The 22,573-nt window shown below is 39.3% G+C and overlaps 1 protein-coding gene across 3 annotated transcripts in view; it reads right to left on the reverse strand.

Annotated features, from left to right (window-relative positions):
• LOC122808689 (hepatic lectin-like) overlaps nucleotides 1-22,573 on the reverse strand; it is a 440,487-nt gene that overhangs the window by 261,514 nt on the left and 156,400 nt on the right. For 2 of the 3 annotated variants that reach the window (XM_044079675.1, XM_044079676.1), the window contains 2 exons: nucleotides 19,805-19,909; nucleotides 2,826-2,930 (listed from right to left, as the gene is read on the reverse strand). In XM_044079675.1, the coding sequence (XP_043935610.1) occupies nucleotides 2,826-2,930; nucleotides 19,805-19,909 (210 nt within the window). The remainder of the gene's footprint in view (nucleotides 1-2,825; nucleotides 2,931-19,804; nucleotides 19,910-22,573) is intronic. The other variant, XM_044079677.1, reaches the window with a different exon arrangement.

Raw genomic sequence — 22,573 nt, forward strand, 5'->3', positions numbered from 1 at the left:
GTATGTGTGCATTTCTGATGGGTGTCATTATCCATGGCTCCAGTGCATAGCCAGCATCCCCCACCAGATTGCCATATGGGATGCCCTCACTGGCAAATACCTGGTACAGCTGTGACGGAGTCGTGATAGTTTCTAGGGTTGCTAGCACATACATTCATGATAATGCCCTGGGCATTGCACACAGCCTGGCAATTGATGGTGGGGAATTCCTTGTGGTTTATGTAGATCTTACCCTGTTCACTGGGTGCTGCTTTGATGTGGATGTGAGTGCAGTCTATGGCACCCAGTACCTCCGGGTATTCTGCTGCATGGTGGAAGAGACGCATATTACTGGTCCTGTCCTCAAGGGTGTTGGGGAAATAAATGTGCTCACCGACTTGTGGTAGCATAGCATCCAGGAAATGGTGGAGTACCCTGGATGCAGATGCTTGTGAGGCCCCCATAATGTCCCCAGTAGGTCTTTGGAAAGTACCTGTAGCTAGAATTCTTAAGGCTACACATACCTTGGTATACACTGGGATGGGTTCCCCTCTGTTGCTTCTAGGTCTGAGTTGAGGCCAACACAACTCTGTGATTTGCTGAAGTATGTCTCTGTTCACCCTGTAGCACTCTACTATCTCCAGATCATGTGGCCCCTGGTAGGTTAACCTGGGTCTGAACACTATCCTCCTCCTCCTTGGTCTGTGGTAGCTGTCAGCATTATCATCCTCTCCGCTGTCAGCCTCTAGCACATACTGATGAATCAAACCAATGGCAGCCCCTAATATTTTTCCAGATAAATTCCCCTGCATGTATACACCAATGGTACAGAGTTTGTGGAAAAAAACAGACTGCAAGGTATTTCCATACTTTGTACTGTTGTGGTGCAGAGGCTGTCTGTATGATTGGCTGACTGTTGCATTTCACCTGCCAGCTATGTTATTTGTACTTGATTGCTTTAATTCTGCTATTTTTCCTTTTTTTCTTTTTCCCCTTCCCATTGCCTCACCTTTTAAGCCCTGAGGTATGCCGCACAAACCCAGTGCCTAAATGTAAATAGTCCTGCTATTTCCATTTTTTTTTAGACCAGGTGCACGCTACACAAGCTTGTTTAGCTTATGTAAACAGTAAGAAATGGCCCTTCCCTGGGTGTGAACATACTCTTCAGGTCATGGAATAATACAATACAGCCTCAGACACACCCCCTTGCTTAGCTGTGGTTAGCTAAGATTATCTCTGTTCCTTATAGCTCCAGTGTGCTTACAACATGCCTTATACACCCACTTTTCATGTCTGTTGCTCCTCCTAGTTACATCATCATGCTAGAGCACCTACACGGTTAGGTGCAATTTGGGACTTAGAAAATTTTTGTGATTCAGTACATTTCCTCTCATTTGCATACTCCACTGCCTTAGTCCATAGTTACTGCACTTACACAGAGCCTTTCCCCTTGACAACCACTGTTCCCTGGTATTGTTTTAATTCTGCATGCCATAGACTATAATGGCAAAATGTAGATTTCCCTTAAAATTGAGTTTTCACCTGTTTTTTTCCCTGCCCGATCTCGTTTGCTCGATGCTGCCCTATGCTTAAATGGCCAAGATCGGCCCTAAAAAAAAGGTTGATTTTTATAAAAAATATACAGTTTTCCATGTCAATGACCATATATTTGGCCATTGGCATGCCTAACCACTGTAATACATGCTTTTTTGAGAGCTGTCATGTCTCCATTTTGTTATTTGCAGAAATGTATTTGATTAGTAACCGAATACATTTCTGCAAATAACACTGTTCCTGCATGGATACCTGGCTGCTTGGTGAATTGCTAATTCACCTCATTTGCATGATTTTCACCAGCAAATGAGATAATTAGCATTCTGCAGCTTATCCGTGCAGGAACAGTGTAGACACGCTCATGCACGTCAGATCAGCTGTTTGCTGGATCGTTCGGCATCCATATTCTGTGCAGGAATGGCTACACTGTTCCTGCACAGAAAAATCAGCTTCCTGAATCCCGGGGATTTTACGTTACAGAGACCCTCTATAGTCATCCTTAGCTCTCCACTATGCTATCCAACATTCCTTGGATATCTGCTCATCGCCTTCCCAATAAAGCATAGAAAGGCAGCAAGCACAAAGCTGCAGTGGTGTGCAGTGGATTGCCAGCTACTATTTGTTTGTTTATTGATTTTAAGTAAAGAGACCTCTTAATGTTAATTTAATGAATAAATAAATAAACAAATAAAGTAGCATCACCAGCCTTGGCTGTATTTGTACAAATAGTAGGGACTGGTATACAGAGAAAATACTCACAGCATCTGTCATTTAACTTTTACATTTAACTGTAATGATACCTACTGTCATGTTCAGCACACAAATTAACTGAAATGAGTTATCAGTGACAAGTATAACAAACTTTTTTTTTTTAAATTACCTTATTCTGTTGGCTGGTCATAATCCCTCCTGGAGGTGTAGGCCCCAGGCAGCCTCCTGGATCGTCATGATTATAATCTGCCACTGCATGGATATCTACTTGCTCAGAGATTTCATGCTTATCCACTTTTTGTCTACTTAATGTCTGTAGATTTATTGCCAAACAGACAGTATTTGTCTAACTCACAGACTCCACATTGGAGGCCGTGACTGGAAAAATGTCCTTAAATGAAGTCCAAACAGTAGTTACAACAAAGACAGCATGCTGTCCATTTTAGATGACTCATGGTTCTAATTACTGAGTAAATTTATAAATAAATAAAAGCTAAAACTGAATGCCTGTATAGGTAGCGCATTAAAGAAAGTAAAGCAAGCTAAATTGTTTTCTTGAAGATATGCTTGAAAGAGCGTACCATTGTTATGTGGGCTGCAGACTTCCTTTTGTAGCCATTTCATCTTCTTTGAGAGCTCACTGTAGTTGCTACGCAGCTCTTTTATGGTCTCAACTTGTTTTATGTCTGAAAATACATGGACAAAATAGTTAGTACACTGTTAATATATGGTAATATAAGCAGTTTGTCAGTTTTATGTTAATAATATTCCTCAGATGCTAAACCATATGACTGCAAGATGATGCCTCTCACTAAAGAAATCCTACACTGTCGATTTCAAATATGATGAACTGCTGTTCAATAACAGGGGGGTACATTGTTTGGGGTACTAATGACAGACAGAAGGAAAAACATTTGACTGCATGCACTGCTAAAACATTTGCTACTTTCACCAAATGATGCAAATTTTTGCAGGTTACACCTCAATGTGGGAGGAGATCGTCCCTACCAGCCTTCCCTCAGACTTAAATATCCTCACTCCATGCTTGCACAGCAGTGTGGAAAGTACATAGCCAACTACTGATGAAAATCACTTTCAGTGAAATGTATTTGCTGTATTCCTTCCTGAGTCCTGCTGTTTGTTATTCTTTCATCTGCCACCAGAACCACACATATTGTTAAAATGCTTTACTCTTTGCCATGTGATGCTGTTGACTAAAATCATCCTGTTCTTCCATGACAGAGGGATTCTGAATTAGATGTTTTTCTGTTTTTCTTTCTACTGGTACATATTAATTGACTTGAAACTTCATTTCTACACTTCTGACGAGGACTATGACTGTAGCCTTTTTTATACTTTGCCTGTGTTTAAAACAGAACTACTATATTTTCTCAAACTGTTACAATGTCTCTTCTTTTTCTTCCTTTTAAAAACTGTTGTTATTGATTTGCAGTTAACCTGGAATAAATTTAGAATACCTCATTGCTTTCTTCTACTCCCAGCCCAGGGTTGTACACAATAGAGCTCCCATCAGTGCCCCAGGATCAGTTCAGACATTGTCACATTAAGTCTTGAAGTCCAGTAGGGAAGGAAGAGAAGTATTTTTTTACATAAACTTTATTAAAAAAATAATAATGTTGTTGTCTTTCGGCTTTTCCCGGTTAGAGGTCACCACAGTGGAACTCCGGTCTGCTAATGACTGGTAGTAGATTTTCATGAACACCGAGGTGCCAGCTCGATGTTCAACCTTCAACGAAGGCACGCCCATTTACGCATGTCTTTCGAACACCCACCCATCCGTGGGGAAGACATGCAGACTCCACACAGAAGGCACTCCCCACACTCCAGCCGAGAATCGAACGGGAAAACCTCTTGCTGTGAGGCAACAACACTACCGCTGCACCACCGCGGAAGTATTAAAAAAAAAAATAACCATGCAAATCCAATGCACAGCAGTCTGGCTTACTTCATTGTGGGTCAAAGTAACATAAAATCACAGTTGACAAAGATTAGGAAATAATTCAGTCTGATGTTAATAAGAAATCCTGTTTCTCCCATAGACCAAACAACAAATGTTTATAACATTTTTCAAATGTTACGTTATTTGGAATGTAGTTAACAAGGTTCTATTGTGTCTCTGAGAGTAGCATGTACATTTTAAAAAGTCAAAGACTACTCATATACCCACCACTGTGAGAATTTTGGGCTGTTTCTATTTATATGATATGTAGACCAGCATTACCATCAAAATTTGTAGAATTTAGAAATGGAAAGAACTAATAACTGGTTTCAGGTAGTGGTGATTAGCAGCAAAGAAACCTGCAGTGAACATGGCAACACTGTTCTGAAATACTGACAAATTAAATCAGTCAAGAATACTCATTAACAATACCACACTCCAAAAATGTATCAACATCCATTCAACTACAACTGCAACATTTTTTCGGAAACCTGAGTGTCCACATTTTGCTGGGAGCCAATAGCACTGTAGGGAAAATGAAACAGTCTTCTCCTATTCAAGCTAAGCTTCTCTAAAGTGTTAAACAAATCATTAATTTCTCATTCATTAAGTCCATGGCAATACAGCAGACAGCACTAAAGCCTTTACTATGGGGTTCAGGCATAGCGATACAGCATAGAGCACTAAAGCCTTGGCTATGATCCAGGCATGGAGATACAGCATCAAGCACTAAAGTCGTGACTACGGTCCAAGCAACCAGTGTTCCGTTAGTGGCTGACAAACTTGACAGAACAGGCAGGGAGGATAAGAATGCTCATATTGGGGAAGATGTACAGGGTAAGAGACAGTTAAGTGCTACATTGGTCTTTCAGAGGAAGAAGCAGGGCACATGGCCTAAGGGCTTGAGTGTGGTGCATCATGCCACCAAGTGGCTGAACCCTTCATTGATCTGGAACATGGCAGCATGCAGCTGAAGAAGTGGAAGGCATTGACAGTGATGTTGGTCACATGCCCCCCACACACCGAAGAGGTTATACCAATATAGAAATGCCCTCATAGCCAGGATGCTGGTAAGGGTGCAAGCAATGCTCACGGCTACCTGAAAGATGCGCTTCTCCAAGTAAGCACTCTTCTTAATTGAGTTGGAGGTGATCCTCACCACTAGGGAATAAATGGGCTTGCGTCCAATGGAGGAAGCTTAATGATCAGCAAGTGGGGAGAGGTAAAAGACATACTGGTGATACAAGCAAAGATAGATCAAGTAATTTCCTAAAGGTTTGCTAGTGTCTATTGAAGTCACAGATTCCTTGCCTTTCCCTAGCAGACCTAAGGGGAAGAAGATGAGACCTTGTACACTTTAAAGTTTAGAGCACATAAAGACATACCTCAGCCTTGAATGTTGCCAATTATCTCATGTTTTGATTTCTTATTTGTCCTGAACATAATACAAGAAGGTTAATACTGTCTTGCCTTCAATGAGTTGCATAAGATCCTTGACATAGATTATTCTTTTACTGGTTGTTGAGTTCTTTCCCTTTGGAATTCCATCCCTTAACAGGCATAACAGACATGGAACTCTCGTAACTGGATTGCTATGTACAAAGCCTATAAAGTATGGCACTGTATAGCTTACAGAGGCCTTTCTGTGGTACTACTATGGGGTACTACATTGGCCAGACAAGCATTTGCAACACTAGATAATGGCCCAGGGAAGTCTATACTAAAGATTCTAGTCTCCAGGATGGCCCTCATACTTTAGTAAAACTTTAATGGAGAAGATCTGGGCTAGTGAAGGCAAAATCTTAAGTTTTCCAGTCTGGGCATTCCTTTTTAGTTATTTTCTCCCAGTATGACATACAAATTAAGAGGTTAGCTTACATCATTTATCCAAGTACTCAATGCTTGCCAATACAGGTATTTGGCTAAAGACATAAAACAATGCAAAGAAAAAAAAGACTGCTACTCTGTCAAACAGGGAGAGATACAATCTTCTCCAAATTTACATACAGATAAAGGCCTTGTCCTAGATAGTCTTCAGATTCGTGGCCACTACAGATGTAATGTGGCTGTGCAAATGTAGCTCTTGTATTTAGAAGTTCCATGGGTATAGGTCAGAGCTTACATAGCTTGCATTGCTGGATTAAATTGCAGCCCAGAAGCTTCCAAAAATGCTCCCTGCTGGCCCAGTAAATAAGGAATATCTCTTATAGGGTCCTGGAATAGGATATTACAGTCATTGGCAAAAAAAAAAAAATAAAGTGCTTATGTAAGTTACTTACAGGGTCCAGTTTTTGATCACCTCTTTCCTATTCAGGACCCCATTCAAGGGTTCTACTGCTAACAGATGATAATGGACAGCAATGTGTTTCCCTATGTAGCCAGAAGGTTAAGGAAACAGATCCACTGAGTAAGGTCAAGGTTGTCTTAGATATAAAACTTGAATGGCCAACATAAAAGAGACAGGTAACTCCATATGGTTTAGGACTTTGCAAGAGATATTTCCAAAAGATGATGTCAAATTCAGCAAAGAGTAGGTGAATGTAATGCAAAACGGAAGACACATGAGATGAAACTGAGTACAAATAGAACAGTTCTAATGGCAGCAAATAGGGGAAATCAGTAGAAGCTGAGAAATGAGAGAGAAGGGAAAACAGTGGAACAAGTATCTGCAAGGGGTGGTTGAGAAGAAGGGAAGAAGGGAAGTCTGAATCTAAAATCAGAGGGGCTGCAGCCAACTGACATAGAGTGTCAGGTGTAGTGTATGACAGAAGAAAGCTAAAGAAGCTGAAAAGTAAGGTGTAGAAAACAGTGGTGTGACCAATACTACTGTATGGTACAGAAACCTGGGCAGTAAAGGCAGACCAGATGAGAAAGCTAGAGGTGATGGAGAAGAAGTGTCTGAGAAAGGTGGTAGGATGCACACTGGGGGACACATGAAGAAATGAGGACATAACAGCAGAAGCCAAAGTCACTCCAGTTGCAGAAAAGGTTGAAGAGAACAGATTACAGTGGTTTGGGAACATGTGAAGAAAAGGAGGAGAAATCTGGAAAAGAAGATTTGGAACCGAAAGGAAGAAGACAAGAGGGAATGAGGGTATCCAGCAAAGAGGTTGATGGATTGTGTGGAAGAAGACCTGTTACAGTCAGACAGAAGTGTCAAAGAAGGGAGGAGAATGGCACTGAATAGAGACAGATGGTGACTATTGACATGACACCCTGACCTCATGTAGAAAATGGGAAAAAGGGGGTTGTTGAGCATGATGATGATGATGATGGTGTCAGATGACTGCTTCATATCAAGGAGAATGGCCACAGACAGCTCTGACATGCCCCAATGTGGAGGTTATCAAGGCTGATGTGTGAGCAGTGCTTTATCTCACAATCCTTGCCTGATGGAGGATAATTAATGGTGATATGATGTCTTGAAGGTAAGTAACCAGTATCTTGGCACAAATTTTGATATCAATATGTAAGAAGCATGATTGTCCATTTTATATGTTGGAGCTATCTTTGTCAGGCTTTGGGATCATGATTATGGAGGAAAAGAATGAATAGTCATTAATTTCCCTGCTTTTGCAATAAGATTGAATTCATGGTTGCGAAGGGGCTATCAAGAAAGACGGTACACATTTGTAAATCTCAATATTCAGGCCATCAAGCACTGGTGCTTTGCCAGAGGCATCTTTCAAAATGACAGTTTGGATTTCTGTTTCACTGGTCAGTTCATAGAGTATGGAGGTATAGTCATCTGAGAGATTAGATAGGTCTAAAACTGGGGTGCCTTCTGAGTGGAGCCTGCATGTCCTCCCTGTGCTCAGGTGAGTACCGTCTGGGTGCAATGGTTTCCACCCCATTCCAAACCCACTCAGTAGGCAGATTGGTGACTTCTAAATTATTAGTAGGTACGTGTGTGTGTACGTGTGTGTGTGTGTGTGTGCGTGCGTGTGTGTGTGTGTGTGTGTGTGTGTGTGTGTGTGTGTGTGTGTGTGTGTGTGTGTGTGTGTTAAAACATAATAATATTAGTAGGTACGTGTGTGTGTATACATGTTTGTGTGTGTGTGTGTGTGTGTGTGTGTGTGTGTGTGTGTGTGTGTGTGTGTGTGTGTGTGTGTTTGTGTGTTAAAACATAATGAGATGTGTGTGTGTGTGTATGTGTATGTTGAGACACAATGAGATTTGGCTTCATGTGTTGTGATGGGAATTGTTTTGTTTGTATGCATGTAGAGTTTCTGAGGACTGTGCCTGAGAGGTCTTTGAGGTTTTGATAAGTTACTTGTGAGTACCTCTGCATATGTGGGTCTGTGTGTGTGGTCCTTTGCAGGTGCAGTGGGTGATGTATGTGAGTCACTGACAACCTGTTTGTTGCTTTTTGTGTCTGTATGTGAGAGTCTAGCTTCTAGCTTCAATGTGTAACTACATCTCTCATGCATACTGTGTTAGTCTGTTCAAGAATTAGTGGCTGTTGGTGTACATAAGGCAATTGTTACATTGCTTTAGGATGCCCATGTCCACCAAGCTTTATGCATAGATAGTAGGAAAGTGTGCCCATCCATGGTTGCAGGTCCTAATGTGTTCTTGAAAGGCTAGGAGTGGAGACTGTAATCAGGTGAGGGAAGGGTGCTTACCTGCTCTAATCTGCAACTAACTTAACCAACAATGCTGCTCAATGCCAAATCAGATACTCTCTAAGTAGCAATAGGTGCTATAATAAGGAAAGGTAAACCAAAATAGTACTAATTAAATGTGTAAATTCTTCTCACTGCACAAACTAGTTGCCCCCTGAGTAACACGGAATTGAGGTAAAGTTTTGAGGTGGTTTTATAGGGAACTTCTGGTGGTTGCATATACACAAGGCATCAGTAATCATCACTGCATGAAGAGCAGCTTCTCACCACAAATGCAAGGCTTATATACAATCAGAGAAAAGCAAGCTTTACATTAACTGTGCCCTAAGACTAAAGACCAATCAGGTAAGCACACAATGAGCTTTCCACCAGCAATTCCCAGCTCAGATATGTGAAATTAACCCTTTCCTGCCACAAGAGTGTAGACTTTCACCTTCTTAATATAAAATGACTGGTTTGGAGACCAGCTGTTAAGGAACTTCAAACAGATTCCTAATACTAACTAAGAAAGACTAGATACAATGTATTTCAGTGCAGAAAAGCAGCCCTTACAGCAGTTTGAAAATGCAACTTTAAACTTTAAAGAAGTGCAAAAAAAAAAAAAAAAAAAAAAACAATACGTAGGACAGTAAACTTCTATAGTATAGTGAAAATAAACAATGTTTTCAGGTATTTGCATCTGTACAGGGCACTGGCACAGCGAGCAGCTCTGAGTAAATATGCCAAATTCACAGCAGCACTGGAAATAGAGAAAACTGACCACTGAGCCCTCTGGTCAATAAAACAACTACACTTAGAACCCTTTTTTGTGCTTCCCAACTCAGATATATCAGGTAAACACCTACTGCCACTAGATGACTAACTCCAGTTCTCCTAATGCAAAAGCAAGAAGATGAATAGGAAAAATATGGGGGATGAATAAAGTAAAGGAACAGGGGAGAAAAGAGAATAGTTTAATATTAGAGATAGGTATGGTAACACTATGAGAAGGTAGTTCAACTAGAGATAGGAGGGAACTCGCCATATAAATGAACTGCAGTGTAAAGTAATCCTAAATGGAATAAACCATACAGTGAAAAACATAGGACAGTGCCTGAGGAGCAGACCAGAGTAATATAAAGAACAGTAAAATGTAAAATATAGAGACAACTAAGCAACTATAGGGAAGAAAACTTGTAGAGATGGTCCAGCGCAAAAGACAGGGCAAGACCTGTAAAAAAAAGTAAATAAATAAAGGGGAAGAACTTAAATAAGAAAATGTAGTTTGTGGATAACATAGATAAAATGAGATTTAGTATAAAAGGGCAAGCAGGAATCAAGACAAGGGAAGAGTAGAGTGAGAATGGTCTGATAAAGCTAAAAAATAAGAAACTTCTGCAGAGATGTACAAAGAGAACTTTGAGAGGAGGGTTGATACGATGATATAGAGAAACAAAAAAGGAAGAGAAAACCTAAATCCACAGTGGAGCAATAAACACTAAACAGGACTAGAGGAAGGACTCTAAACATAAGAACTGACATAAAGAAATGCTGGAGAAACTGAAGGGAGGCAAGAATAGATAGCAGAAAGTGTTGAGGCGAGGCACAAGAATATACAAAGGAGAAGAGGGCAAGAGAAAAGATTGTGTAAATACAATAAAGAGAAAGAGGAAAAAATTACTCTGAAGATGGAAGATGAAACTGTAATTATGTATCTGAGGGGGGTGACAACAAAAGGAAATGACAGGAATGAATGTAACAAAAAAGACAGAGATAGAAGAGAACTAATACTGAAGGCAAACAAACACTACGGGTGAAAGGATGGACAGTCGGCTGAGGAACAGAGAAGTTGCGATTGTGCCATGAAAAAGATGGGGAAAGAAATATGTAATATAAAATCTTGGAATGTAAACAGATGGACAGGGAGGAGTCAGAGAGAAAGAGTTTTAGCACATGTGAGAAGAACAATACATAGGTAATTGCAATACAAGAAATCCATCTAGTAAATGAAAATCACAAGAAGCAAACAAGAGCGGGATTTAGTCTAGTGACACACTTATAGGAAAGAACAAAATGAACAGGGGTGGCAATAGTAAAAATGAGAAAGTGGAAATGGAAGGTAAGATAAATAAATGGAAAGAGAGATTGTCAGGGATAAAAGGAAAGATAAATGGGTTTAAGATCACAATAGCGGCAACATACATATCCCACCAAAGACTGCAATAAAAATCCTAAGGGGAATCTTGGCAGAGACCACGGAAGTTTAGAAAGGAAGAAGTATATTTATTGGGGACCGGAATATAGCAACAGGAAGAGATGAGGCAGATAATGGTCCCAGAAAGAGGGGTATCAAAAGAAGATTCTTTAGGCAATACTTGAAACAGTGGGAATGGTTAATACATGGAAGATGGAAAATAAACAGGTGTAGATATATGAATACACTTTTGATTCCTATAGGCATAATTGCTGGGCCCATTTAGGAAAAAGTTCTATCTTAACAGAACAAAGAAAGCTGGTATCAGGATCTACAATAGACCCATATACACTCTCAGATCATTCAAGGATTGGTTTACAATTAGGGAGAAAAATAAATAAGCCAATACAGAGACATTGGTGAATGCCCACATATCTGTTAATAAGGAACAGAGAAAGGAAATGCTTAGAAGACATAGTTGCAGAAGAAATAGGGAAAGTGGCAATGACTTTAGTTGGGACATGAAAAGGCAAAGAAAAAGGAGTGGTATAAAGGATCACTTAAATGGGACAGAAAACAGGAGAGGTCAAAAACAAGCTCATGAAGGAGATAGCAACTATACTAAATGTGTAAAAAGGGGGAATCACAGTAGCGTGAAAAGGCAAAGGGAAATAAAACAATCGATGCAGAACGAAGCAGAGGAAAAAGTATGGGCAAAGAATATAGCAATAGAAAAATCTGTATTTTAGTGCCAACCACAAGGCCACAAAAGTTACTGGTCATGAGACTTAGGCAGCAAGTGATAGAAAGAGGAAATTATAAATTGAAAATAGGAGAGGGGGATACTGTTAGGAAGGCACTATAAGAGATACTGAAGGGATTCACAGAGTATTATCAGAACCTATATAAAACAGAGAGTATTTCCGAAAAGCATGCGGGGAGGAGGAAGTCAGATGTCATTATCTACCATTTAAATAAATTGAGCAAGAGGAAGCAAGGAGAATAACAACTCCTATAATCAGTGAAGAGGTGGTGAGAACATCAGAAAATGGTAAAGGGTAAATCACTGAAGAGTGACAGAAAAAACTGAGAGCTAAATAATTCACAGTTGATAATCAGGTAGGTGAAGCTCTTCAACAAAGTATTGAAGGGGGCACCCTCCCGAAACTATGAGAAGGAGGTTATAGTACTTGTAATACAAAAAGGGAAAGATACAGTACTTCTATGCTCATTCAGACTCGTTTCAATTTTGAACCATGAATATAATTTTTTTATGCAAATACAAGCAGATAGATTAAATAAACTATTAAAAAATGATACAGAATGATTAAACAGGGTTTGTGGGTGTATAGGTGAATGACTAAACTTAATTAAAACAGACAAAAAGGAAAAGAGATAGTTTTAATCTTTCTGGACACTGAGAAAGCATTGATTGAGTAAGGTGGGAGTATATGTTTGAAGTTGTAGTTAGATAGGGATTATCAACTTTATCGCATGCACATTTTGTATATATTGCATATAGTTTGCTCTCCGTGTCCTCCTTTCCCTATCTGCATCTTGAAGGGTATTTTAATCTGAATATTTAATGTTTACTACATAATGTGGTACTTTACCAATGTTAAAGTCAAATAATTAAATAAAAACTGATGAAAAAATTATAAAAACTGTCCAATCCACATCCAAATGAAGTTTATTGCCATACAAAAATAAATAAAAGTAACGTATTAAGCGCTTTCATCTTTGCTAAGGAGACTTCATCAGAATACAATTATTACCATTGCCTCTTCCATTTTTATACAAGTATGCAAATTAGATCATTAATTGTGTCACCAATCAGATTCCATTTAGCATATATTGATCATTAACATTTAAAAAGACACATTTACCACCACATCCTAAAATACTTTATAAACAGTAGAAACAAAAATAGAATTAATTAATTTATATATTCCAATCTTTTATAATAATAAATAAACATATTTTAGTATGTTTTAAAACCATCTTTGAAATAGTTGAACAATTTAAGTTATATTACTAGCCCTTTCTACCAACATAGGTGTAATGGATACTGTTTCATTTAACCCCGGCAGAAGCATAGCATAACTTTATAAATGCAGGACAAATAAGGGAATGCTTGTAAAGGGCATTGGTCATCTTTTTATTTTTTATGTCATTATGAAATAAAAAGATGACCAATGCCCTTTACAAGCATTCCCTTATTTGTCCTACATTTATAAAGTTTTCCTTTGGAATCTTGGATAAGGTTAATTTGAACCCAGAGTGGGGGATTGGAAGAATTTGTTAAAGAAGAAAGAAACTGGCAGGTGAAGCTAGCAGCTATGCTATTATAAAAGATTGGAATATATAAATTAATTCATTCTATTTTTGTTTCTACTGTTTATAAAGTATTTTAGGATGTGGTGGTAAATGTGTCTTTTTAAATGCTAATGATCAATATATGCTAAATGGAATCTGATTGGTGACACAATTAATGATCTAATTTACATACTTGTATAAAAATGGAAGAGGCAATGGTAATAATTGTATTCTGATGAAGTCTCCTTAGCAGAGATGAAAGCGCTTAATACGCTACTTTTATTTATTTTTGTATGGCAATAAACTTCATTTGGATGTAGTTTACCAATGTATCAGTTCATGTCTGAATCTTGAATGCTAACCTTAATTTGAACATTTAATGTCTACTATGTAATGTGGAGCTGTACCAATTTTCCAGTTCTTGTCTTTGATTTTATAATGTATCTACACCCTTTATAATAACTGTATTTTGCTTATCTTTTATATCTGCATTCTGAATTGTAACTTCTAAAAATCTAATATTTACTATGTAATGTTGGAGCTTATCTCCTTGGGCCTCCACTGAAAATGGGCTCCTGAGCCAAAGTGGACCCCCCCGGTCATCAAAGTGAAATAAATAAATAAATAAATAAATACATAAATACTTAAATAAATAAATAAATAGGTAGGTAAGTTAAAACAAATATGGAGAGGAGTGTCAGCAAGAGTGGAAATAGGTCTCAAATAGAATAAGGATAGAGGTGGTACAAGGATGGGTGTCTAGTGCCCCCCTACTATTTGCCATCTACATAAAACCATTGGTGGAAACAATATGGAACTGTAGCACAACAGGACAGGAGTGGGAAGGAATGGGAAAAAATATCACACTATACACAGATGACATAGATTCATAGATTAGTACTAGGCTAACTGTCCTCGGGGCAATTTTAAGCCTAGCCAATTACCCCATGTGAGAATCAAACCCTGCACCATGTGTTTCGAAGGTAAGCACCTTAACCATTACACCAACCTCCCACCCCTCTCTCTGCTGACTATGACTCAGCACAGTGATGGCTTAGAAAAGGTTTGTGGGAATATTAGGAAACTCAGAATGCAAAGTGAAACAAAAACAAAGGCTATATTAGTCACGAGGAAGGACAGAAGGGAGAAAGAAATAGACTAAGGTGGGATCTGGAACTAATAAAATATCTTAGTATCTGGATAGATAACACATATGAGGAGTCACTAAAAATACATATGATAAAAATTATGCAAAAGTAAGATAACAGGTACAGACATGGAAAACAAAAAATGACAAATACCAGAGAGAACAGGTAGTTCAGATGGATATTATACCACAATTCATGCATGCAGAGAAGGCATACTGGACTTTACCAAGCCCTGATCTATTGAAAAAAGTTAAACAAACATGTAGAGAGTTTAAATGGGATAGTGAAAGCTCTAGAGTAGTTTGGGAGAAAGTTACAGTATCAGTAGAGAAAGGAGGACTGAGGGCACCAGATCTACAGACCAATCTGCAAGCCTATCTAATATCAAATGTTATCAGACTGATAAATATAGGCTGTGAACCTGTGGAAAGATATGATAAGAGACAAGGAAGATAGCTGGAGGAAAATTAAAGATGCAGTAGAAGTTTTATTGGAAACACCAGAAACCAAACTGCAACTAACATGGATGAAAGAGATGAATAGATATTTTAGTAAGAAGTGAAGGGACCCAGAATGGAAAAAAAATGGAGGAATAGATGTATTCCATTTGGGGGGTGAACAATAATGGCATTGAAAGAAATGTATTATGCAAGTGGCATACAAAACAAGACAGAGTAAGGTACTGAACACAGTAAATAATGGAAGAAAGACAGAAATACTGGGAAAAAGTAAAAGAGGCTCTTTTACTTTTTCCTAGTATTTCTGTCTTTCTTCCATTAATAACTGTGCTCAGTACCTTACTCTGTCTTGTTTTGTATGCCAAATGGAAGAGGGACTGGAATGAGAACATCAAGGGAACAATTGTAGATGGACTAAGTGGAAAGGAAAAAAAGTAATTGAAACAGAGCTACCAAATAATGCAAGTAATTGACAGAAGGATAATGGAAGGGAGACAGACAATGGAGTTAATAAGAACAGAGAGGAAATGGGTAACAAATGAAAGTAAGAAAGAAAAAGACAATCAAAAAAGGTAACAAGAATTGGAAATGGACACCCTAGTCAAAGAAAAAGAGTGGGAAGAGATAGTAAGCTTACCAAGTTATATTACTAAAGCCTGTGGATTTAAAATCTTTCTATAGAAATGTTTCCATATATTCGTTTATACCCTGACAAGGCTAGTCAGGATAAATGTAAGATTAGATGACATGTGCTGGAAGTGTAGGGAAGAAAGGGCAACAGGAACGCAGTTATTTTGGTGCTATAGGGCTTTATAACAATCAAAAAAGGAATCAGAACTGCCACCGTAACAGATACAAGCATGCAAAATCTGAAGGTAATGCTACTCAATACCTCAAAATGCACACTCTCGAGGCACTCCTAAAAATGGAGAACATCGATATCAGTGCAGTAACTGAGACCTGGTTCAAGGCTCCAGAGAGCACCCCTGCAATACCAGGCTACAATTCTTACCACACTTTTCGGCCACAAAACCAAGACCGAAACACTAAAGGTGGAGGAGTGTCCATATTCACCAAGGATATTCACACCTCCAGGCTAGTTACCCAACACAATGCATCTGAAATTCTCCACGTGCAACTAACACTAGGTAAGACTGCAATCCAAACTGGAGCTTGCTACGGATCCCCCACCATGCCCCAAGATTCTCACTACACCTTTCTAAACATACTGGAAAATATTAAGATACAACCAAACACCCTAATACTGGGTGATTTCAACTACCCTGCCATTAATTGGGAAAACTACTCAGGTACCAACTCCTTTTCCCAACGGTTCTTGGAATTCATAAATTCCAATGCCCTGGATCAACTAATTCATTGTCCCACCAGGGGAGCCAATATCCTAGACCTGGTCATTACCAGCATGGGAGATAGATGCTCCACACCAGTGGTCACCCCCTCATTGGTCAGATCTAACCATAAGCAAATCACCTTTGACATCCACATCCCACCCCCACCCCTCAGTAAGGAAACCTCCTTAAAAAACTTATCCAAAGCCAACTTCATGCTACTGAAGTCAGAAGTGACAAACTTCACAACACCCACGCAGACAGGATCTGGAAGTTTGACTGCAGAATCCTACACTAAGGCACTTTACAAGCACATCCACTCGTGCATGAATCATGCCATCCCAAATAGAACCAAGATGCTCTTCTCCAAAAAAAAGAAGCCAATCTGGTGGTCCCCTGCTACAAACAAACTATACAACAGAAGGAAGAAACTGTTGCAGAAAAGATGAAAATCCCAGGATGCAAAAAACTCCATCACCAGCCTCAGTAAGAAGCTGAGATCCCTCATAAAATCCTCAAAAGCTAGTTACGAAAATAAAATTGCAAAAGATTTCAAAGACAACCACAAGGCATTCTATAGTTATGTCAAGAATCTAAATGGCAATGCTCAGATCTGCTCTGAGCTACAACAGAATGGCATTAAATATACTGATCCCAAGGATATTGCCAATATCCTGGCAGATCAATTTAGTGCCAACTTCACCCCCCTCTCATCCCCTAAAGGGCCCATCTCAATACCAAAAGATTGCCAAATTCCGATAATCATGGCCACACAAGTAGAAACCGCACTCTCCAAAGCTAAAAATACAGCATCCATGGAACCAGATGACATCCCAGGCTGTGTACTACATGAACTACAAAATGAACTGGCACCTCACCTATGTGTCATGTTTAATCATAGCCTCACCTCAGGCTTCATGCCCACTGAGTGGCGCACAGCTACAGTTATCCCGCTCCGCAAGGGAGGATCCGCCTTGGATCCCGGGAACTACCATCTCATCAGTCTGACAAGCATGATCTGCAAAGGCATGGAACGCATTATCATGGAACTTATAAACAAAGACATTGGCAACCTTCAAACACTGGACCTCACCTAGTTTGGGTTTGTGAAGGGCCGATCTTGTCTCCTGAATCTGATTGACTTCTTCAAATCAGTCTCCAGAGCTGTGGACGAGGGTAAGGTAGTTGACACAGCCTATCTGGACCTTGCCAAGGCCTTCAACACCATCCCCCACTCTGGAATCATAGATAAACTTACTAAGCTGGGTATAAATCCCTACATCACTCGATGGGTTGTCAACTGGCTTACTGACAGAACCCAGACTGCAAAAGTAGCCGACTCCAAATCCATCTCCAGACAAGTGACAAGTGGAGTACCTCAGGGTTCAGTTCTGGGACCACTCTTGTTTGGCATCTACTTCTCTGAAGTACAGGCCAACACTAAGGGACTCTGGCTAACAATGTTTGCAGATGACTGCAAACTGGGAGCCATCATTGAATCCCAAAATGATGTGGATATTCTACAAAAAGGCCTTACAAAAACAGTTGCCTGGTGCCAGAGCCATAGGCTCAAGCTTAATGCCAAGAAATGTATAGTTATCCCCTTTGGAAAAAAACATATACCCATGAATTACCACATAGGTGGCAGGACGCTAAACATTGAAAGTGTGATGAGAGACTTAGGGACACAGGTGGACAGTGGTCTCACTTTCGATAACCACATCGCCACAACAGTCAGCGAATCCTTCTATGTGACACACCTCATCACTAAGGGCTTTTCATCCAGAAAAAAGGAGGTCATTGGCCCACTGTACTCATCCCTCATTAGACTCATTAAAGAGTATAATTCTCCGTTTGGTATGTACCTCACAAGACATCTGCAACAGCTGGAAAGACCACAGAAATACCTCACTAAAAGAATTACAGGCCTAAAGCAGATGCCATATGCTGACCATCTAAAAAAACTCCAACTATACTCTGTGGCATATCGTCTACTCAGAGGCGATCTCTGCTTAACATACAAGGCCATATCAAACCCTGAGCTGTTGGACATGCTCCACTTAAAGAAATCCCAATCCCTCAGAGCCACATGCTCCAGGGATCTAAACCTTGTCATCACAATGAACAAAACATGCTGGAGGGATAGGTTCCTGACACAGAGACTCCCCATACTTGGAATAGACTGCCCATACATGTCAAGCAGAGCACCTCATTGTCCCTCTTCAAAAGGAACCTTGATGATTGGATGGGAGATAGGAAATTCACCCCAGGGATCATGTCAGTCGCCCTGCTAGACAGGGGCCCAGGGAAGTAAATATTGTGGGAAGAAACATCCAGGGAATTGTTATGGCTAGGCTTGCATAGGCCCTAGGGCTGATAGCCTAGTACCAACCAATGAACCTATGAACCTATGGCCAAAGATGGGGGAAGTTACTCCAAAATTGATTATGTTAGGATATGATGGGAAATATCCCAAAAGAAAATAGAGTGGTAATTGGGTAAGATATGATAGTAGGAAAGAAGGTAATTGCAAAAAGATGAAAGAAGCAAGAGCCTCCAATGGTCTGGAGATAGAAAGCTAATAGATCTCATAGAAGAAGAGCATATGGAAGCAGGGAGGAAAGAGAGAACAAAACGTGCAAACAAATGTCAGAAAAGGCAGCAGGGAAATTAATCTCAGGTTGAAGTTAAAGCGATAGAATCATAGTGGATGGAAGCAAGGTCAAGCTGACAGTATCATTTGAGATTTGGTAACAAAAGATGCTATTAAAAGGACAGGCAAGTAAATGAATATAAATACAAGGGGAGGTAATTACAATAAAGCAATATATATCAGAAATTCAAGAATCAGACTTTGCCCTTTGGATGAAATGTTAAACCGAGGCCCCATCTACCTCAGCTGGTGATTGTAACAATGTCATGGATATTCAGATGCCATATAGCTGAAACACTTGATGTCCTTAAGGGGTCATTTGCATACATTATAGGCCTTCATTACAGGAGGTTTAAGGTATCACACAGTGAAAACTCTAGCTTAGGTGGCTTTTTCTTACAATTTTACTATCTATATCTATACACACACACACACACACACACACACACATATATATATATATATATATATATATATATATATATATATATATATATCAATATATCTTCATACACACATACATATATATATATATATATATATATATATATATATATATATATATATATATAGATGCACACACACACACACACACACACACACACACACACACACACACACACACACACACACACACACACACACACACACACACACACACACATGTACACATGAAGTCAATACAGAGAAGTCTAGACAGGATAAACACACAAACACACACAAACAGCTGCAACTCAACATGCTACTTGTCTACTACTAAACATCCCACCACAAATAATTTATCTGAAAACAGTTTACTATCATTAATGCATATATTTGTTAGAGATATTGCATGACCTATTTTACCTGTACTTGTACGCAGTGTTGTAATTACTTACATAGAATAGCAAGGAACACTACAAGGCTCAGCAGGATGAGACACAGAAGTAGAACTGCGATTTTAGTCCATGAGATCAAGTTTGCTTCCACAGTTTCCTCTTTGGCTTAAAAGAAATGAGACAAAAAAATATGTATTTGTTCAGAATTTTAATTAAGTTTGACTGGCTCATAGAAAATTCACATTTCAGAAGATTATAAATTCTCTCTCTGGGGTGTTGGACTGTCTTGTGGGTTGTATTGGTGTGATTGAAGTGCTGAGTACCTACTCTACAGAGGATGAATGAGTTGTGGTAATGGAGCTGATAAAAGCAGTATTGTCACTAATTACGTGCTGAAAATCTCAGGATCTTAGTCAGTGATACACCCTGTGCCTTAATATGCTTGGAACACACACACACACACACACACACATATTATGGCATATTATTACTGCCATACCCGACACAAACACTGAGTGACAAAACTCCTTATTACTCAACCCAGGAACAAGAGTTAACATGGGGCAGAAGGGGTCAGGTTCAGACAGTTAGTAATGTCAGCTTTTCAACATCCCAACTTTAATTATGTGGAAACTGCACAGCTCAACTCGACCACCTACCTATTGCATATGATAGTAAACCATATAATATCTGTGTGTGTGTGTGTGTGTGTGTGTGTGTGTGTGTGTGTGTGTGTGTGTGTGTGTGTGTGTGTGTGTGTGTGTGTGTGTATATACACACACACACACACACACACACACACACACACACACACACACACACACACACAAACAAACTCATATTGAAGTTGTGAACTTAGATATCTGCAAGGAATAGATCTAGTGCAGGGACAAAAGCTGTAAACCTATGCAGGGCCAAATCTAGCACAAGATGACCTAGGCAGTTGTCTAAAGCCTGATGTTTGCTAGTGAATCTGACCAAACAATAAATCAGTAAAAAAAAAACTCTCCTTCATTTGCTTTAACACATTTTAACATATTTGCACTAGACCAAATCCTCAGCACTAACTGCCAGTCTGCTTATCTGTGTACAGTTCCTGTGTACAGTTTTGTAGAACATCTCTTTTTTTTGTTAAATCACTTAACCAGACAGTGCTTTGGTGGAAAGTTGGGCTCCTGAAATGGTATCCTGGACTGTAAGCCAGATGTGGTGTAAAGGAAGAAAGCTCTAGTAAACAGGAGCATTGTTATCAAACAAGCCACCTTCTTTGGATGTGATTCTTGGTTTTGTTGTTCTAGTGAATGTTGGCAGTGTTTCATAGTTTCATAGTTTAGTACTAGGTTATCTGCCCTGGGGCATTTGTAAGCCTAGGTATAGTGATGTGGCTTTCGCCACCCCATGAAATGGTACAAAAATGCACAAAAATGCACAGAATAGATTTATAATACTGTGCCTCTGTCTAGTAGTGACACAGTGAAGGCCCCCTTATATAATAGAATTAGTTTACTGTGCCCCTGTCTAGCAGTGACACAGATGTGACCCCTGGGGTAAACTTGCGATCTCCCATCCACTCATCAAGATTTCTCTTGAAGAGAGTCAGTGAGGACCTCTGCCTAACATGAACTGGGATCTTGTTCCAAAGCATGGGAAGCCTCTGGGTTATGAATCTATCCCTCCAGAATGTCCTATTCATACTTGTGCCAAGGTTTAAGTCTTTAGCTCTCGTGGTCCTGATGGATTTGGATTTTTTGAGGTGGAGCATGTCCATCAGATCCTGATTGGACTTGGCCTTGTATGTCAGGCAGAGATCACCTCTGAGCAGGTGTGTTTATTATTTTCTTGTAAATATTAGACAGTATGAGATAATGTTAGGAATATATTTTTAATCTATTTTGTTTGTGCAGGCACACAGGAGTGAAGTGCTCTGTGTTTGGGGTACAACAATTGGTCTAGCACTTAATGCACTTAATACAGATGAGTAAGTCTATGAGCTGTCAAAGAACTGCTTCCTGTAGTACAAGGTTTGATTCCCACAGCTTTCATTTATCTTTTTTATGAATCTGAGTAAGTTACTTCACCAAACAATACACATGTGCTGCTTCTGAAAGTTACACTTTTGTCCAGTTAGAAAATGTGTTACACATTTGACTTCTGTATTTCTGCATCCTTCACATAGCTGCTTATTAGTACTTCCCCTATGCTGTCAGAGTATGAACCCCAGAATATCTCTTGTAATTTAATGGGTTGGTAGATGCATTTTCACTAAAACTTTGAGAGACAGCAATGTTTAAATATAACTGGTTAGTCTTAGAACATCTGACTTGGCTATATGTATTTTTAAACCATTTTTTCATGACAGTTGTTATTCTGAAGAAATGTGTTGATTAAACAGAGTTGAACGTGTGAAACTATCCTTCTAGTCTTGTGATTCCTTATTTGGAATTTATTTACTTGTGAATTCTGTGGATTTCACTCCATTACAGTACTGTGATGTTTTCATTAATACATATAATGACCTATGAAAACCAGTGGCCATGTTACACAAATGTACTACCAAATATCCACCAGATATGCAATAAAATGCTCCATTAAGTCAGTCTCCCAGCACCAAAAATATAGGTTTACAGATAAGTCCTAATCTATCTGCTCTTGTAAGCCATTGTAAGACTTGTTAATTTCTTTTCCAAAAGTGAGAACCAAACCCTTGATTTTGTGTGACAATTACCTTAACCGTTATACCAACATCCATCCCCTTATGCCAAACCCCAACATAACCAAAATCCCTAATATACATCACTTCAAGAAATTAATTTGGAGCTCATCATGTTT

Source organism: Protopterus annectens, chromosome 8.part0 (assembly GCF_019279795.1).
Source record: "Protopterus annectens isolate FY-2018-M chromosome 8.part0, PAN1.0, whole genome shotgun sequence".
NCBI classification, from domain to species: Eukaryota; Metazoa; Chordata; order Ceratodontiformes; family Protopteridae; genus Protopterus; species Protopterus annectens.